This window comes from Rhineura floridana, chromosome 4, assembly GCF_030035675.1.
Source record: "Rhineura floridana isolate rRhiFlo1 chromosome 4, rRhiFlo1.hap2, whole genome shotgun sequence".
NCBI classification, from domain to species: Eukaryota; Metazoa; Chordata; class Lepidosauria; order Squamata; family Rhineuridae; genus Rhineura; species Rhineura floridana.
The window spans coordinates 137,220,946-137,237,327 of NC_084483.1; the positions used below are offsets into that span (position 1 = coordinate 137,220,946).

The window sequence follows — 16,382 nt, forward strand, 5'->3', positions numbered from 1 at the left end:
TTTTGCAGCTTAACAGCATGTTAACTCATAAATGAATAAAGATATCACATACCTGCAATTTACCCCACAACCTGCACTTATCACATCCAACACAATCCATTATGCGGGATATGTTCTTGAAATGTAACCTGAATTCTTCCTACCAATAAAGAGAAAGTTTAATTTTTTAAAAAGATATAGCTTATCTGAAGGCTCTTTTTTTAGTTGCACTATACACTTTGTACTTCTAAGAATTTGTTTACGCATCCTGGGGCAGATGCAGCACTCTCCTATAATCACTGTCACAGTAGATACCATCACCTCGCTCCCACCAATGTGCAGGAATTCACTGTCTTTTCAGAGATAGCCACAGTTGGCATTCAAGCGCTGGTGCTTTCACTAGTTCAAACCACAGTTCACAAACCCATTTCTAACCACAGTTTGCAGCCATGGTTAGTGTCCTTTCTCTTCACTAACCATTATCAACTCTGAAAAGGAAAGAGGAAATTTTCACTGGAGAGTATAAGCCAGTTGGGCACTCCTAATCTTCTATTTATGGCTGCAATAGGGCAGTGCTACACAATGATACCAATCCTTCTAGGCAATTTTAAGTAAATTATGTCTTGTTTTAGTAATACCAATGTTTAATATTGCTTTGCAAGACAGTAGAAAGACTCATACTAAGAAGGTAGAGGAAAGAAAAACAGCAGTAGGTGACCTTCAAATGTAAAATGACAATGCAAATATTATGCAAGTGAATACCTTGACTAGTCTAAGAAATGCAACAGGGGATGATCAATGATGTGGGCCACTACAGTTTTATTGTCAGTGCTGCAACCAACAAGTTTCTTGTGAGTTCCTCAAGTGCTTCATAAATGTGTGAGAATTTAGAAGTACATTATGGCCTGGAGAGGAGTCTTACTCAAATGACACTGAAAAAGTGCTCCTATTGAAGCCATAAGGGCTACACCATTATCTGTTTTGAACTATGATCCAACCAAACCAGTTCCATTTGTCTTCAAAATACCTATATACTTCTTAAATAAAAGGTTTAAGTCTAGTTTTTACACTGAGCCTTTTTCCTTTGCTTGCATAGTTTCTGTAAACATTTCCGTGATATTATTGTGTTTACCTTTAAAGATTTAGCCTCTTTTTTGTCTCCAGCAAACATGGATTTTTCATCAAAATGCATAGGGAATGACCTAACGAATGAAATAAGTGAATTGTTAAAAAGGAATCTAAATACACTCAATCTATTCAAAATCTAGCACAATCTGAGCTTACACATGACAGGGCCTTTTCAGTGGTGGCTCCCTGTTTGTGGCATGCTGTCCCCAATGAGGTGTGTCTGACTCCATCACTATTGACTTTCAGAAGAAAGTTGGAAACATAACATTCCTGTTTACCTAGACATTTGATAGCTGAAGGGGACTGCTCCTGGCAACCTGGATGGAAAATGTTTTTAAACTTAGGGGTTTTGGAATGTTTTTAGAATGCTTTTCTTTGGGTTGCTGTTAAATTGTTTTGCTATGTTTGCTGCCCTTCAGGAGGAAGGGCAGGACATAGATTTAATAAATAAAAATTCCTTGAAAATGTCCCAGTGCCAAATCGTAAGACACAGGCACAAGCACAGGATGGGTAAATCTTTGACTCAGTGTTAGGGCACCTGCCACGTGATTTGAGTAAGTCAGATCTTCCTTTACACACCCACTATATCAGGCTTGAGGGCTCTCTCTCAGCCTGAAGGCCAGATTCCCTCATGGGAAACCTCCCAGGGGCTGCAGCAATGGATTTGACTCTAACACATACTAAAGTCAGTGTTCTACATCCCTCCCTCCCGACAAACGAGATATTTTGTCACAGTTCAAGAACACATTCCAATCAAACAAAAGCACTGAAGGAGGGCACAGAATAGGGCTGGTGAGGTGGCCTGGGGAGGGAGGGAAGCAAAGGGAGAATGCCAAGGACCAGAAAGAGCGGCTTGGGGGGCTCCACTTGGTCCCTGGGCTTGAGATTCTCCACTCCTGCTCTACAGACTGAACACCTTGCCTACCTGCCTACACACCTGGAAGCCCTTACACTCCCATCAGCTCTCCCAGTGTATGCATTTAAAGATATACCAGTTATCTCAAGCTTTTTCTAGTAGCAAGATTTTTTAAAAGATACCACTGCTGACCGAGCCATGCTTTGAGAGGGCAGAGTGTGACAACTCACAAGGGAACTGGGGAGTGCCAGTTGACAAAGCATCAAATTTTAAAAGACAAAAAAATAGAAATAGAAGGGGGAGACAGGGCTGTAGCTGCAGGGAGCTTGGCAAGGACCCCTCTTCCTGCAATATTCCAGGTCACCTTCCTGAATTCTCAGCTTTTAGTTAAACAAGTCTCTTGATCTTTTTGTTGGAGAAATATAAGAAAAGAGGTATTGGCAGTATTCTACCCAATTGCTTACTATGTAGTAAACTTGCTCCCACCTTTGTTTGGACCAATGGGTGCAAAGGCACTGAAATAACTGACAAACATGAAACCCTTTAATTGTATAAAAGTTTAAATGTCATTTGTTTAAAGTTTCACACAAATTTATAACTTTACTCATTATAAGTGACCTATATTTATGTTCCAGCTACTGCAAGGATTCTCCATCCACTTAGGTCTCCTCACCACAAAATCCTTGACTAAGAGACTGATGGGAGAAGTGGGGTAGACATAAGCCAATTGCAAAAGGCTTAAGGCTCTCTTTTCTCATTTTGTACACAGAAGGAAAATAGAAGAATCCCTTTTGTGCACAACAACTGTAACAGCAGCTAGGGGTAGAGGTGGTTTTTCCATTTTTCAGAACATGCTTTTCTTGTTGGAAAGATTAAGAACCGTTCCCATTATCCCTCTGACTGTGTTATTGCTCTTGTGTGCACCGATACCTTCAACTTCATACAATTTCCTGTACTTTCTTTGAATCCAAAGATGCAACTGATTGCATCTTACTGTATTTTAAATTGTGGGATGTGAAGTTACACTTACTTTGTGTCTCTGAAGATTTCTAACAAGAGAGATTTTGTTTCTGTATCTTCCTGGGAATTTCCAGTGTAAAGATCTACAACTGAGCGCTCAAAGTATGATGCGACCTTTGACAATGCACGTAGTTCCACCAAATATAAAAAATATAAATTTTTTAGCCTTCTTGGACCTTCGCTTTTTGTTTCAGTAGAGTCAAAGCGATGGGTGAATTCCTTGACATTAGGACCCCAACGAGGTCTCCCCCAAGTTTCTGAAGAAGGAAGAAAAATACTTTTATAGAAATGGTGTTACATTTTTGAATTATGCTTGCATGGAAACACCATAACAACTTCCCACATTAATAAATAGAGATGAACACTTTATTAAAAATATTAAAATACCTTCAAGTAGATAATTTGCACAAAGATGCAAGTTGATACTAGCATGAAGTCCAGAAATGAGTTTATAGAATACACGTTTCTCAAGACAGAGACCTAGGTAAAAAAAAGCATTGTTAAGAACAGAACTGATGGAAGTATGATTCAATGGCCTGGTTTTCTGCTTCATAATGAGCAGAAAGTGAATCTCAGGCTGACACGCCGCCCTCGCCTTCAAGCTCATAAGGAAATTGGAAGGTTTTGCTTCAGATCTGAAGCAAACCACAGCTTCCTGTGATGTCCAGAATCAATGATTTCCAATCCCAACTTGCTCTCAATAAGCAGCCCCAAAAAGTTTGGACATCAAGGTGTGATTTGTTTCAAAACTGGAAGTGGTTCTCTTCCTCTGGCATGCAAAAAGAAGGGAGTAGCCCATCCTGAGGCTCATCAAAGTTCATAACATGTTCAGAAAGCCACAATTTCCCATTATGTCTGATCGGGTCACTAGCTTAGTAGATGGTGGAAATGCTGTAGATGTCATCTATCTAGATTTCAGCAAAGCGTTTGACAAAGTCCCCCACGACCTTTTGATTAGCAAACTCGTCAAATGCGGACTAGATGGAAATACTGTCAGGTGGATTCACGACTGGTTGGAAAACCGTACTCAAAGAGTGGTCGTCGGTGGCTCTGCTTCGGACTGGAAGGAGGTTTTGAGTGGAGTGCCACAGGGTTCTGTCCTGGGGCCGATACAACATTTTTATCAATGACTTAGATGATGGGGTGGAGGGAAGCCTTATGAAGTTTGCAGATGATACGAAACTGGGAGGGATAGCTAACACAATGGAAGACAGAAATAAAATCCAAAGGGACCTGGATAGACTAGAAAATTGGGCTGAAATTAATAAAATGAAATTCAATAAAGACAAATGCAAGATCCTGCATTTAGGCCACAAAAACAAAATGCACGGGTACAGGATGGGAAATACCCAGCTTAGCAGTAGTGCATGTGAGAAGGACCTTGGAATTGTAGTGGATCGCAAGTTGAACATGACCCAGCAGTGTGATGCTGCGGCAAAAAAGGCAAACACGGTTTTGGGATGCATAAACAGAGCTATAGTTTCCAGGTCGAGGGAAGTAATAGTCCCACTATATTCTGCATGAGTCAGGCCTCATCTGGAATACTGCGTTCAGTTCTGGGCACCTCATTTTAAGAAAGATATAGACAAGTTAGAGCGGGTTCAGAAGAGGGTGACGAGGATGATAGCCGGTATGGAGAACAAGTCTTATGAGGAAAGGTTGAAGGAACTTGGCATCTTCAGTCTGGTGAAGAGAAGGCTGAGGGGCGACATGATTACACTCTTTAAGTACCTGAAGGGCTGTCACATAGAGGAGGGTACAGATTTGTTCACTGCTGCCCCAGAGGGTAGGACTAGGTCTAATGGTTTTAAGTTGCAGGAGCGTAGATTCAGATTGGACATTAGAAGGAACTTCTTGACAGTAAGGGCAGTTCGGCAATGGAACCGACTGCCTAGGGAGGTGATGGGATCCCCTTTGCTGGATGCCTTCAAGCAGAGGCTGGACAGCTATCTGCGGGAGATGCTCCAGCTGTGGATTTCCTGCTGTGAGCAGGGGGTTGGACTCAATGGCCTACAAGGCCCCTTCCAACTCTACGATTCTATGATTCTAACTGGGCAATAGATTGGATCCAAAGTTGCACAAGTGGAAATGGTGTGGGAGGGGAGGAACTGGTGAAAGGTGCTAATTGATAACATGTTTGTGCAAATTTGGGGAGATAAGCTTGAGAAAGTAACATATGTTCCAATTACTTTTACAAACACTTGATTTGGATGAGGTCTATTCAGTCTGTGCTGTCACGTTTGGAAACAATGTAGTAACACAGTTCCTGCCTCCAGTTAAAAGTGACCTTACAGAGTTAGCATTATAATCTTCTGAGAGGCAAAAATAACAGAAGTCATGTGGAACCTTCAAGACTAACATGTTAACTGTAGCATGACCTTTAATGGGCCAAAGCGTTTTCATCTCTAGCCTATGAAAGCTCAAGCTACAAAAAAAACACATTAGTCTCTAAAGGGACTATAGAACTCTCTAGATACAGAGCTAGACTAATATAATTATCTTCTATTTTGGAGATGTAGACATACTATTGAACAAGGCATTTCTTTACCTTCTAGCCATGTATAGAAAGATTCTCCTGAAAACACAAAAGTAGATTCACATCAGTAGTTTCAACACAACTCCAGATTTTAAATATACACTAGACAGGTACCCAAATATAGAGGATACAATTTAAGGAAAACTTGAAACTGTTAGATTCAATTCTTCATCTATTACTTTCACTGAAGTGTATGCCGCTCATTTAAATTGTCATGCATTTATTTTTCTATTTGAGAACAGGATTTCAATATCATGCCTTAGTGCAGCATTCTAGAATTTCTACTAGTTGCAAAAAAAGAAAAAGAAAAAAGGACAAGCAGCTACAGATGACATTTGTGTTTCAGATCCTAACCAATTTAAGTCTTGTTTTGCGTGCTCTTTTCTTCTTGCTCCTCTTTCTCCCCTGCTCTCTAATGGACTTCAGGGGTAGTATTAGGTATTTTAAAGATGTATATCTAGCAAATTTCACCTGTTGTATTTATTTGACCCAAGGCTTAAGGAATAACAGTGGACTTATAAAGAATATTAGGAAGACTCACCATCATCCTCTCCTGGGGAAGAAAAAAAATGAAATTGCAGATGATGAGATAACAGTTTATTTCCTTCTTAGGTCTCTACTGAAAATCAAACACATTTGTAATTTTTTAAAAGCACAAATTTTTTGATTTGCGATTTGCCCCACCGGTTCTTTTGTTCAGAACACAAAGATCCAAGTACTGAAATCATGGTCTTGTATTGTACAAAACGTAAACATTTAAACACAACAGAGTATCAAATAATGTTGTACTATTTGTTAATTTAACTGATATTTCCAAAAGCAACTCTACATCCCCAAGCTGTACAAGGATCTCAGTTTTATACAACAATTTTTGCAAACTGTAGTTTGGCAAAGAAATTTGTTTTGCAACCTTCAGGTAAACATCTATATTACACAGCATGGAATAAAGCAAAAAGGAACTGATCTAAGATGTTCTACTAGATCAGTAAACTCAAGTTGCTTTCTCATTCCTGACAAGATTGACTACTGGTTAACAGTTTAAAATGAGATATGCAAGAGGTATTTGACCAGTCTTTAAGGGGAAGTGAAACCACATCCAAAAAAGTTCTTTTTTTGGATCCAGCATTGGTGATAGATGCACAAGTGGCATATATAGCTTATAGTACCTTTCACTAACTACAGCTGGGATGTTTGCTGCATCTTTTCTTGGAGAGCTAATCATAATTATCTATGCTATAGTAACATCTACACTAGTTTGCTATACGGAGTTGGTAGCAGGGCTTTTGAAGAATGCCTGGAAGCTTCAGATGAGGCAGAATGGGGTGGCCAGATTGTTAACTGGTACAGAATGCTGTGACCATATCACCTCAGTGTTCGTTTCAGGGCCCAATTCAAAGTGTTGAATTGACTTTTAAAGTCCTGAACAGGGATCTACCAATATCAAAGAGATCTCCTTCTCCCATATGAATCTGCTTGTCAGTTGAGATAATCTTGGCAGTCCTTTGTGTTTCCCCACCTGCAGCTGTTAGGTAGGTGGCTACCAGAGAGACTGTCTTTTCTGTGGTGGTATCCAAACTCTGGATCTCTTCACCTAGATATGTTGGGCTGGTGTTTTCATTGCTATTTATTAGGCACCAGGTGAAGTTTGTCCTGTTCTCGGCTCCAAATGGTGATTAGAATCTGTTTTTTTTCTTGCTACTTGTTTATCTTTCATAGTTTTTGCTGTTGTATTTATCTGGCACATTATTTATTGCATTTTGGAGTGCATCATCATCAATATGCATACAACACACAACTCTATTTCCCCTTGTACTCTCCATCAGCAGCGATAGTGGATGTGCTGAATCAGTGCCAGATGCGTTAATGGACCAGATGAGAAGCAAACTGCAGCTTGATCCAGACAAGATAAGAGACTGCCAGTAGGTGGCTCATTTGTGCAAATGAGTGGTGTTCAACCTGTTCTGGAATGGGTTGCACTCCCTCAAGAGTATGTAAGGTTTTTAGTTTGGGAGTACTCCTAGATCCACTATTGTCACTGGAGGCATAGGTGGGCTTGGCGAGTCCAAGTGCCTTTATCAGAGGAGGTTGTAGCCCAGCTATGTCCCCTATCTGGATGTGGATAACATCAGTTCTGTAGTCTATGTTCTTACCTCCCATCTGGATTACTATAATGTACTATATGTGGGGCTGCCTTTGAAAATTATGTAGAACCGGCAGCTGGTGCTGCACTGTTAACAGGGAGGGACCAGGCATTTCAGTCATAATATGCTTGTCATTGCCTGCTTACACTGCCTTCCAATTAGTTTCAGGCCCCAATTCAAGGTGTTCATTTTAACTATAAAGCCCTACAATACTCAATGGAACACCTTTTCCACAGAGGCTGCCATCCAAGTGCTCCCTCCTTCTGAGATACAAATGGTGAGAGCTGTTTCAGTAGTGCTCCCCATCTGTGAAATGCTCTCCTGAAAGAGGCTTGCTGGGCACCCACATGAATGTGATTTTGACACCAGGAAAAGACCTTCCTCTTCTTCCAGGCCTTTGAAACTGTTTTTAAAGTTTATTACATTGATTATTCTCTTCCTTGTTAACAGATGGCAGTTCTCTTTCTGGCATGAGGGGAGTTCAGCTGTTCATCTTGTATTTTTTTATGGAATAATAATTGTATACTGGACTGTTAACATTTTATTATACATAGCCTAGAGGCAGTGGCTGTAAACAAATAATAAATTTAATATTAACAGTAGTAGTAATAATAATAATTTGTGGGTTTTTTTGCAAATCACCATTGGGGCACTTACAAAAGGCAAGATAACCATCTTATCTCTTAGATAAGAAAAATGATCATTAGTAAGTCTAGTTAAAGGGTCTACCTCCACTTATGTAGTCCTTGCTGCTTTCCTAAATGACATGGCTGTGTTGAACGTTCAAAACCATTCTTATAATTAAAAAATATTTAGTGACCCACCCTTGCTAGGTGCCAGAGGATTTAGTGGACGATACACTGATCGTGGCCTAAAGAAAAAAAGATTAGAAATACTTTTTTGCAATTCAAAGAATCTTAAATGTTTCAGTGTAAATTTTGCCAGCCCTTCCCAGTTACTTGAAGCAATTTTCTTCATAGATACTGTTCCATACTCTCCATGCAGAGGGCCCTTTGTATCCAGTATACCGCTCTGGATTCAGCAGCAAATCCACATACTGAGCATCAGGAGACCTCTCATCTAAAGAAAAAATAGTTATGTTAATTATATATTTGGGTGTGCATTTATACAAACAAAAGCACATTATTATTTATTAAATTTATATCCCATTCCTCCCAATAGGAATGGTTCTAGAATGAATTTTTATTTTAAGAGCAGTTTTCACCATGTTTAGTATTGATTGTCCTCCATATTTTCGTTGATTTCTTATGCAACTCATTCTTCTCTCTCTTGCAACGTGAACAGTAATGTAGTGGCAAATCCAGAAGTGCACGGTCCCTTCATAATAGTCACAGCCACATTATATAGCCTTCTAAGATTATAGAATAATCTAGCCAGGCTTGAATACTGCTTTCTGCTTCTCTATCACTGTCACCATTTGACTGTCCTTTCTCACTGTCAGAGACATTGCTGGAATTACTGAATTCAGTGTCTACATATTTATCTCCTGCTGCTACCAAACTGCTTGATGATGTAGATTCAATCATCAGGATTCAATTCTTCTGCAATTACAAAATTCTCACTCTCCATTGCTTGGCTTTTTGCAGTACGAATAGGAACTCCTTTCACTGTGGTTGGCTCCAATCAGCAGGAAATTATAAGGATGCAAGTTAGAAGACTCTTCTCAGTGGCTAACACATTCCCCTTTCATGCTGATTAGCTCATAGGCTGTTGGTGACATAGGGACCTTGTTGGGACCTAGCTCCCCAAAAAGTAAAGCGTCTAATATACTCCCCCAGATCCTGGACAATTACACCCCTGAACGTGAAGCTTTTGGACACTAGTAGAAACAGTAAACACCTTCTAAGCACAATACTATGGCACAGTTCAGATGATCCTCCAAATCATTGTTTTGTGGACCATGAACAAAAAAAGATTCACATGCCCCCTCCTAGGTTTCCCATTTAGTGCTTACCATAACTTGTCATTATGTTCAAACTGGCAAATTATCATTAGTGCTTGCCCTCTGAATCACAAACAGACATCATGGCTTGAAGAGGGTTACTTATTCTGGTTTAAAGGTTTATTGTTTAAATTAAACCTATTCTAGTTTAAATTATTAACAATTTGCCAGTTGGGGTATAACAAGTGAGACCTGCAACAAAATGTTGCCGTGTAGCATATGCCTGTTCAGGATTCCAGCCAGCCGTGCCATATTCCAGTATACTCCATACGATTCTCCTTCACATCTGGATTCCTTTTTTTCCCCTTAGCCAGCATTCCATTGCCACTGAGCATGCTCAGTCCTCAATGGACTATTTTTGTTTCTTTCCTTTCCTAAAAATACTTGTATTTTTGTAAGAATTTGGGTTCCTCTGAGCCTGCTGATAACTCCCCTCTTGTTCATGGGTGGTGCTGTTTTTGCTACATCAGGATCCACACTTGGTGAGGAGTTCAGCCCTCAAAGTAAACTATATTTACTGCTAAACAGTAAATAGAAAGTAATGATAGGGGAAGTGCATAAGCTGAAGGTTCATTTTTGTTTGGAGGATCATAGAATTGAGCCAGTTTTCTCAGAGTTTTTGCACACATTTTCCTTGTAAAAGTACATGAAGGTAATTTTCAATTTGCTTAGCTACTCATTGCCTTAGAAAATATGGTTCAATAGAACAAACAATTTTACCATCCAGTTCACAAAAATGGTCCTGTGAATCATCATATCTAGCCCAGTCAATGAAAGCCTCTTTACTTTGGTTGCTGTGAAAAGGTGGGAAGAAACAGTAGTGGTAAATGGACATAATGCATTCTCATTTTTATATGTTTACCCAACCCTTTTAAGATCAGATTACTACTGAGGTGACTCCAAATACAGATATCCATCATAGTCCCAACAAATCCTTCATGGAAGCTCATAAAAATGAATAAGCAAACTTATGAAACTAGCATAACAGCACAAAACATAGCTGATTTTTCATGAACTAACACAGCAAGTAGCTAATTGTCAAGCAACTGCCTTCAATCGACACAGCTCACAATTAACGCTACAATTATATATTCCGCTCAGATAAATAGCATTAGGTTGTTTAGGTAACTACGGTTAGGCCCATCCTGAGAATAAACATATTTCTCGTCCACACAATGTTGCTCTATTACTTGTTTTAACCCAAACGGTATGAATAACCCAATACTACCAGACAGCTATTGGTTGAAAGGAAAAGGGGGAGAGATTTGGCACAGCCTGAAATTGAGTTTCAAAATTAATGCCTACATACCGCCAGTAGAGAAAAGGTTCTGAAAGCTAAGGGGCAATATTTGGCAGACTTGGACTCCTCTGCTTGCATTCATCACGTTAGTCATTTTAGCTGGACAGAAAAAGTATATTTGGACTAACAGCTACAAATAAATATACTCTGTATAAATGAAATGTAACACCAATATGTTCTCTATTCCACAGAACGTACAAGAAATATCCAGTAAGAGCTAAAATATCAGGTCTCACCTTTCTCATAAAGAAGGCTTACCTCAGTGTACTATTAATTGCTCCCAGTTTGTTCGCTTGTTCACAGTCTTCAAGTTCTTTGGTATGGTTTGCTTTCTTTGAATACTATAAGACAGGGTATATGATATTTTATATCACCAACACAATTTAAATTTAAAAGATTTATCTTCATTTATATATGCACGTCTGAGCTTTAAGTATGCATTAATGATAACTGTTTTCAGTAGTTGCTTTACACTTTTCCCTAGTGCCAATTTTATAAATGCCCTTTTAGGAGTATGTTATAAAATAAATGACTCCTGACCAGGTTGCCCATGCTACCAGACTAGACCTACCCGCTTAGCTTCTGCTGACCTTGGAAAACAAGGTGGAGGGGGCAGAGAGTATGATCGACTGTGTTTCCATGACAAGGAAACACAGTGGGACTTCATAGCACTGCTACCAACTTCAATTCTCTCTCATAGGAGAAACAAAACACAGAGATACATACAAATAACACCCAGAATGCCCCACCATGTTTCACCATTGGGTAAACATAGCACAATCCTATGGCAGCTATTGGTAGCAGGAGCAAGCAGCAACCTCTTGCATTTGGGACAAATGCAGTTTGCCACTCACATGCTTTTCAGGGATATGGAAAGAAGTAGCAAAAGCTGTCCCAATTTTTTATTGCAAAAGAGCTTACTTACTTTGTTAGCACTTCCAGCTTTAATTCCAACTGGTACTTTACTCTATAATAAATATACAAGTTACATGATTTTTCAACTTTATCATTCACAAGTCATTCTGAGCATGAACTAAAGAATGTTTAATATGTTAAATCAATTAGCCAAGTCAGCAAGAAGCTATTTCAGCATGGATACTCCACCCCAGGATACTGTTCCATTGGAAGTTTGGAAATCTTTCATTTATGATTTGACCATTTTTGCTACAGGTAGTGTTGCAATCCTATGCACATTTACTAGTAAGCAAATCGACTGGAAAAAAATAGTGCAATTTCTATGTAAAATGCTGAGGATGGGACAGTAGATCTGGTTATGTCAGGTTCCAGCCAGGGGAGTCCTCATCAGAGGAAGATCAGGAGGCTCCTTTCTTGGACAGCCCTGGCTCAGGCTCCATTGGAGGGTGAGGGGCCAGGGGCCTATGATGAGGTCCAGGATTGGCCACCTGCACTTGGGGCACGTTTGGCCTCTGACATCGAGGCTGAACAGCCCCCAAGCCCAAGGGAGAGGCATCACCTCCAATGCCAGATGGAGACATGGCCCATCCAGAGGAATGCCCGATTACAGGCCTGGACTCTACAGGAATAAAGGATTCCATGGGAATAAAGGTCTGACCGAAGGTGATCATAGTCAGCTGAGGTTTAGGGTGTGGTTTTATGCATCAGCATAAAAACCCCAGAGGTAGACTAGAAAGGCTGCTGGAACAATGTTTATACTCCAGCTCTGTATCTGATCTGTGGACCCTGGATCTGTCTTTTGCTTTACCTCTTAGCTGTGTTGCTTACAGACTGCTCAGCTTCTAACCCCGGACTGCTCTGACCCTCATTCTTGCCTGACCCCCTTGGTTTTGAGGTAGACTCTGGACTCTGACTTTGGACTAACCCTGGATACTACCCTTGCGCTGCCCTCACTTGTGCTTCTGCTAGGGATTCTCTTGCCTCCTTAAGGAGCCCAGTGAGAAAAAGGACAGATGAGCATCTAAATCAGAATTGCTCATCATATGATGGCCAAAATCTACACACTATTTAATCTACTCTAGGACCACTGACTTTAACAAAACTAAAACCTATTACACATTGCCCTTGGAGTATCAAAGTTATTTTATCTGATATTTAAATTAAACTACTATTGCCTCCCTTTACACAAAACTAAAATCTCACTAGCAAAGTAGCTTTCCAACAGCAGCCAGTGTGGTGCCAATAAAAACTGCCACACTTCTGACAACTGTAGATGTATGCTAAAAAACAGCAAACCCAAATCCACCCGTTTATAAAGAATCATGCTAATGTTATGCAAACTCTTTAAAAATGACAATAAATAAAATTCACCTTAGCAGACAATACAATATTTTAGCTTTCTCCTTTATTTTCAGACATACCTCAGGACAAGGCTCTACGTGGCAATCTCTGATAGAACAATGGCCATCATCAGCCCAAAAAGGACAGGGTCTCTTCAGATTAACCTTAAAACCAAGAGACATATTCATATTGTCAGTCAATTAATTTTGTTAGTATGAATTGAACAGAAAATCCTCTCTTAAACAGAAGAAGCCTTCTTATAAAAAGTGGGAGATTAGGGAAACTGAGCACGCAAACATTTGGAGGTTTAACTTATTCAGTTGACTTTTAAAAATAGCAGCAATCATTTGGTGGGATGTTTGCACAAACAACTTCTGAAGCATTCATTTGGGAATAATGTAAATGTGAATAACCTTAACAGAACTTGAAGCATCTTAATTTCAGGAAATTAACAAAAAATATAAAACCAACATTAAGCCATTTCTCTAATATGATTAGCATCTTCAGTTTAGAACTTCCAATATTTTCCATTTCCTTGCTTGCTGAAGCCACCAGCCATATGGCCTCCAAGAAAATATTCTTGATATGTTGCTTCCAAAAATCATCCCAGTGCCCATCACACCAAAAGTCATCAGAATACAGCATTCCTGAGTACGCCAGCTCCTCATGAGCTGATCTTGCCAGAGCTTAATTATGGGGACCCTATGCCCATGATTGAGGTATGACCACTGAGGGACTATAATCCAATGGCAGAACACATGCCTTGCCTGCAGAAGGTCCCAGGCTTTTATTTAGGTATTTTGTATATTACTTTGTCACCGGTAGCCTCCAAGCAGTTTATACTGTTCTGGGCTAAGCCCCTTATTTTCATTGTTTGTATGTGTTTCCCACTTAAATGCCTGTTTTTCTCCAAAGCTCTCTCTGTTACAAAACAGTCCCCCTGCTCCCAAATCTCAGACATGACAACCTGTCTGCTAAGTCCGAAACAGACATATACAGATAATGAGTCTGGGAAGAGAGCCAACACATCCGCTTGAAGAGACAGAATTCCATAAAAGGTAGTTAATTGTTTTTAGAAGACTTACAGAAAAGATTCAATACTCAGTGCTCCAAAATCTGCAGGAATTCAGGACTCAGTAGGGATTAAGAGGCCAGGCTCTAGGAAGCACACCGTTTGATGAGACAGGGGCCAGACACCCAGTGTTTAGCACCAGTGCTATACACCTAGTTGAAACATGTATCCCATCTATCCCAGCTGATGGTGAGAGGTATTACTGCATGTTTCTATCCTTCCAAATACTTTGTGACTCTGTTTTAACAAGACTTTGAGTTTGGACTCAGTCTTTTTGCAACATTGTAATCTAATAGATTCTGTAATTGAAGGTTTCATACTTTAAAGTTTCTATATTTCATATATTGATTGTATACTGCAATATACCTGCTTGCGATACCCATTTCTGATTCTGATATGCTGATCAAGGCTGACTAGAGTGCATTGAATAGTGGTAGTGTGTAACACATGAATAAGCAGAACATCATAAGGATATTCTGCTGTCAGCTTTCAATTTATTTTCCTGGTACATCCCAAGACCCACAGATATGTGAGTGGGGTCTCCAACCAATAGCCTGCCTTTTCAGACTACAACTGTTGCAGACTGTGCATGCTTAGGCAAGCATGATGTCTAACACATAAGGACTCTGAATAGCCAATAGGCAAAGGGAAGAAAGTAAGAACCCTTGATCTTGGGCATTCACTAGAAAGGGGACTGGTCTTGCTGGTTTCAAAATATATCAAACAATATCAATATAAATAATACAATGAAAATATCAACCATAAAAAGTAATAACTTCAATAATACAAAGACAACTAGCAATGTTATAAGCACAGGCTTAACAAGCTTTAGAAAACAGATGCATCATTATCATGCAACAAAATCCCAGTGTGGTATTTGTTTATTTATTTATTTAATATCCTGCCTGTCCTCCCAGCAGCAGCCCAGGAGGCAAACAAAAACACTAGAAACACTCTAAAATATCATAAAATCAGACTTTAAAATATATTAAAACAAAACATCTTTAAAAAAATATTTTAAAAAAGCTATAAGAACATCTTGAAAAGCAATTCTAACACAGACACAGACTGGGATAAGGTCATTATCCCCCTGTCCTTCATCCATCACGGCAACCAAGGCTGATTCAGTGCCATAACCACGCACTGAATAGAATGGGTTCCAATGGGTTTCATCCAAAGTACTGTTTCATCCAAGAGCCACAACCCTCTCAATCACTTTCCCTAAAAAAGAAGGTATTTGTGACCAGGCAGTAGTTGTCACAGTCCAATGGGTCCAGGGTGGACTTTTTCAGGAGCAGTTGGATCACCACCTCTTTCAGGTTGACCACACCCTGGATCCACTTGGTCAAACCCCTTCAGCAAGCTTTAATAAGCCAAGAAGAGCAAGGGTCGAGAAAACATATTGGCAGCATCGTCACAAGCATCTTGTCCATGTCTTCAGGCTGCAACAACTAACACCAATCTCAAGAAGTTGCAGCAGATGTTGCACTGGACACCTCACTACAGTAGATGTAGATGGGGCATCAAGACTGCTACGGAGGTGAGCAACTTTACCCTCAAAGTGCCTTGCAAACAATTCACAGTGGGCCTTCCAAGGGTCTAAAACTCCATTTCCTGGAGGTGATGTCAACAGACTCATGATAATACAGAAAAGCTCTACTGGACAGCTACTTCAGGATGTGATGGTGGCAGAGATTTAGGCCTTCTTCGATGCCCTCACCACCACACAGTAAGCATGGTTATGATGTTTTATTCATCCCCAATCAGCCTCACAGCATGTCTTTTGCCACTTGCATTCTAGCTGTTGTCCAGCCTGTTTCATTGCCCTTAGCTCACTGGTGTACCAAGTGCAAGCCAGGCTCCACAATGCCAGAGGGCACTCAGGACCAACCATGAGCCTGACACACCTCACTGTTCCACAGCATGACAAGGGCTTCAACGGGGTCACTGCTCTATCTACTAAGAAGTCTCCCAGGGCATTCAGGAATCCAGTAGATTCCATTAGTCTCTGGGGGCAGACCGTCTTAATCTGTCCACCATCCCTGCAAGACAGGATCGGAGCCATAAGTCTAAACTTCACCAGGAAGTGGTCTGACCATGATAATGGGATACCATCCACCCCACCATCTCC

At 40.2% G+C, this 16,382-nt stretch overlaps 1 protein-coding gene across 2 annotated transcripts in view; it reads right to left on the reverse strand.

Annotated features, from left to right (window-relative positions):
* Positions 1-16,382, reverse strand: part of ERO1B (endoplasmic reticulum oxidoreductase 1 beta) — a 32,910-nt gene that overhangs the window by 4,048 nt on the left and 12,480 nt on the right. The window contains exons 3-14 of one of the 2 annotated variants that reach the window (XM_061624554.1): positions 13,260-13,343; positions 11,849-11,890; positions 11,182-11,264; positions 10,344-10,417; positions 8,620-8,740; positions 8,485-8,531; positions 6,061-6,072; positions 5,532-5,558; positions 3,371-3,463; positions 2,994-3,240; positions 1,112-1,181; positions 53-139 (exon numbers count right to left, since the gene is read on the reverse strand). In XM_061624554.1, the coding sequence (XP_061480538.1) occupies positions 53-139; positions 1,112-1,181; positions 2,994-3,240; positions 3,371-3,463; positions 5,532-5,558; positions 6,061-6,072; positions 8,485-8,531; positions 8,620-8,740; positions 10,344-10,417; positions 11,182-11,264; positions 11,849-11,890; positions 13,260-13,343 (987 nt within the window). The remainder of the gene's footprint in view (positions 1-52; positions 140-1,111; positions 1,182-2,993; positions 3,241-3,370; positions 3,464-5,531; positions 5,559-6,060; positions 6,073-8,484; positions 8,532-8,619; positions 8,741-10,343; positions 10,418-11,181; positions 11,265-11,848; positions 11,891-13,259; positions 13,344-16,382) is intronic. The other variant, XM_061624555.1, reaches the window with a different exon arrangement.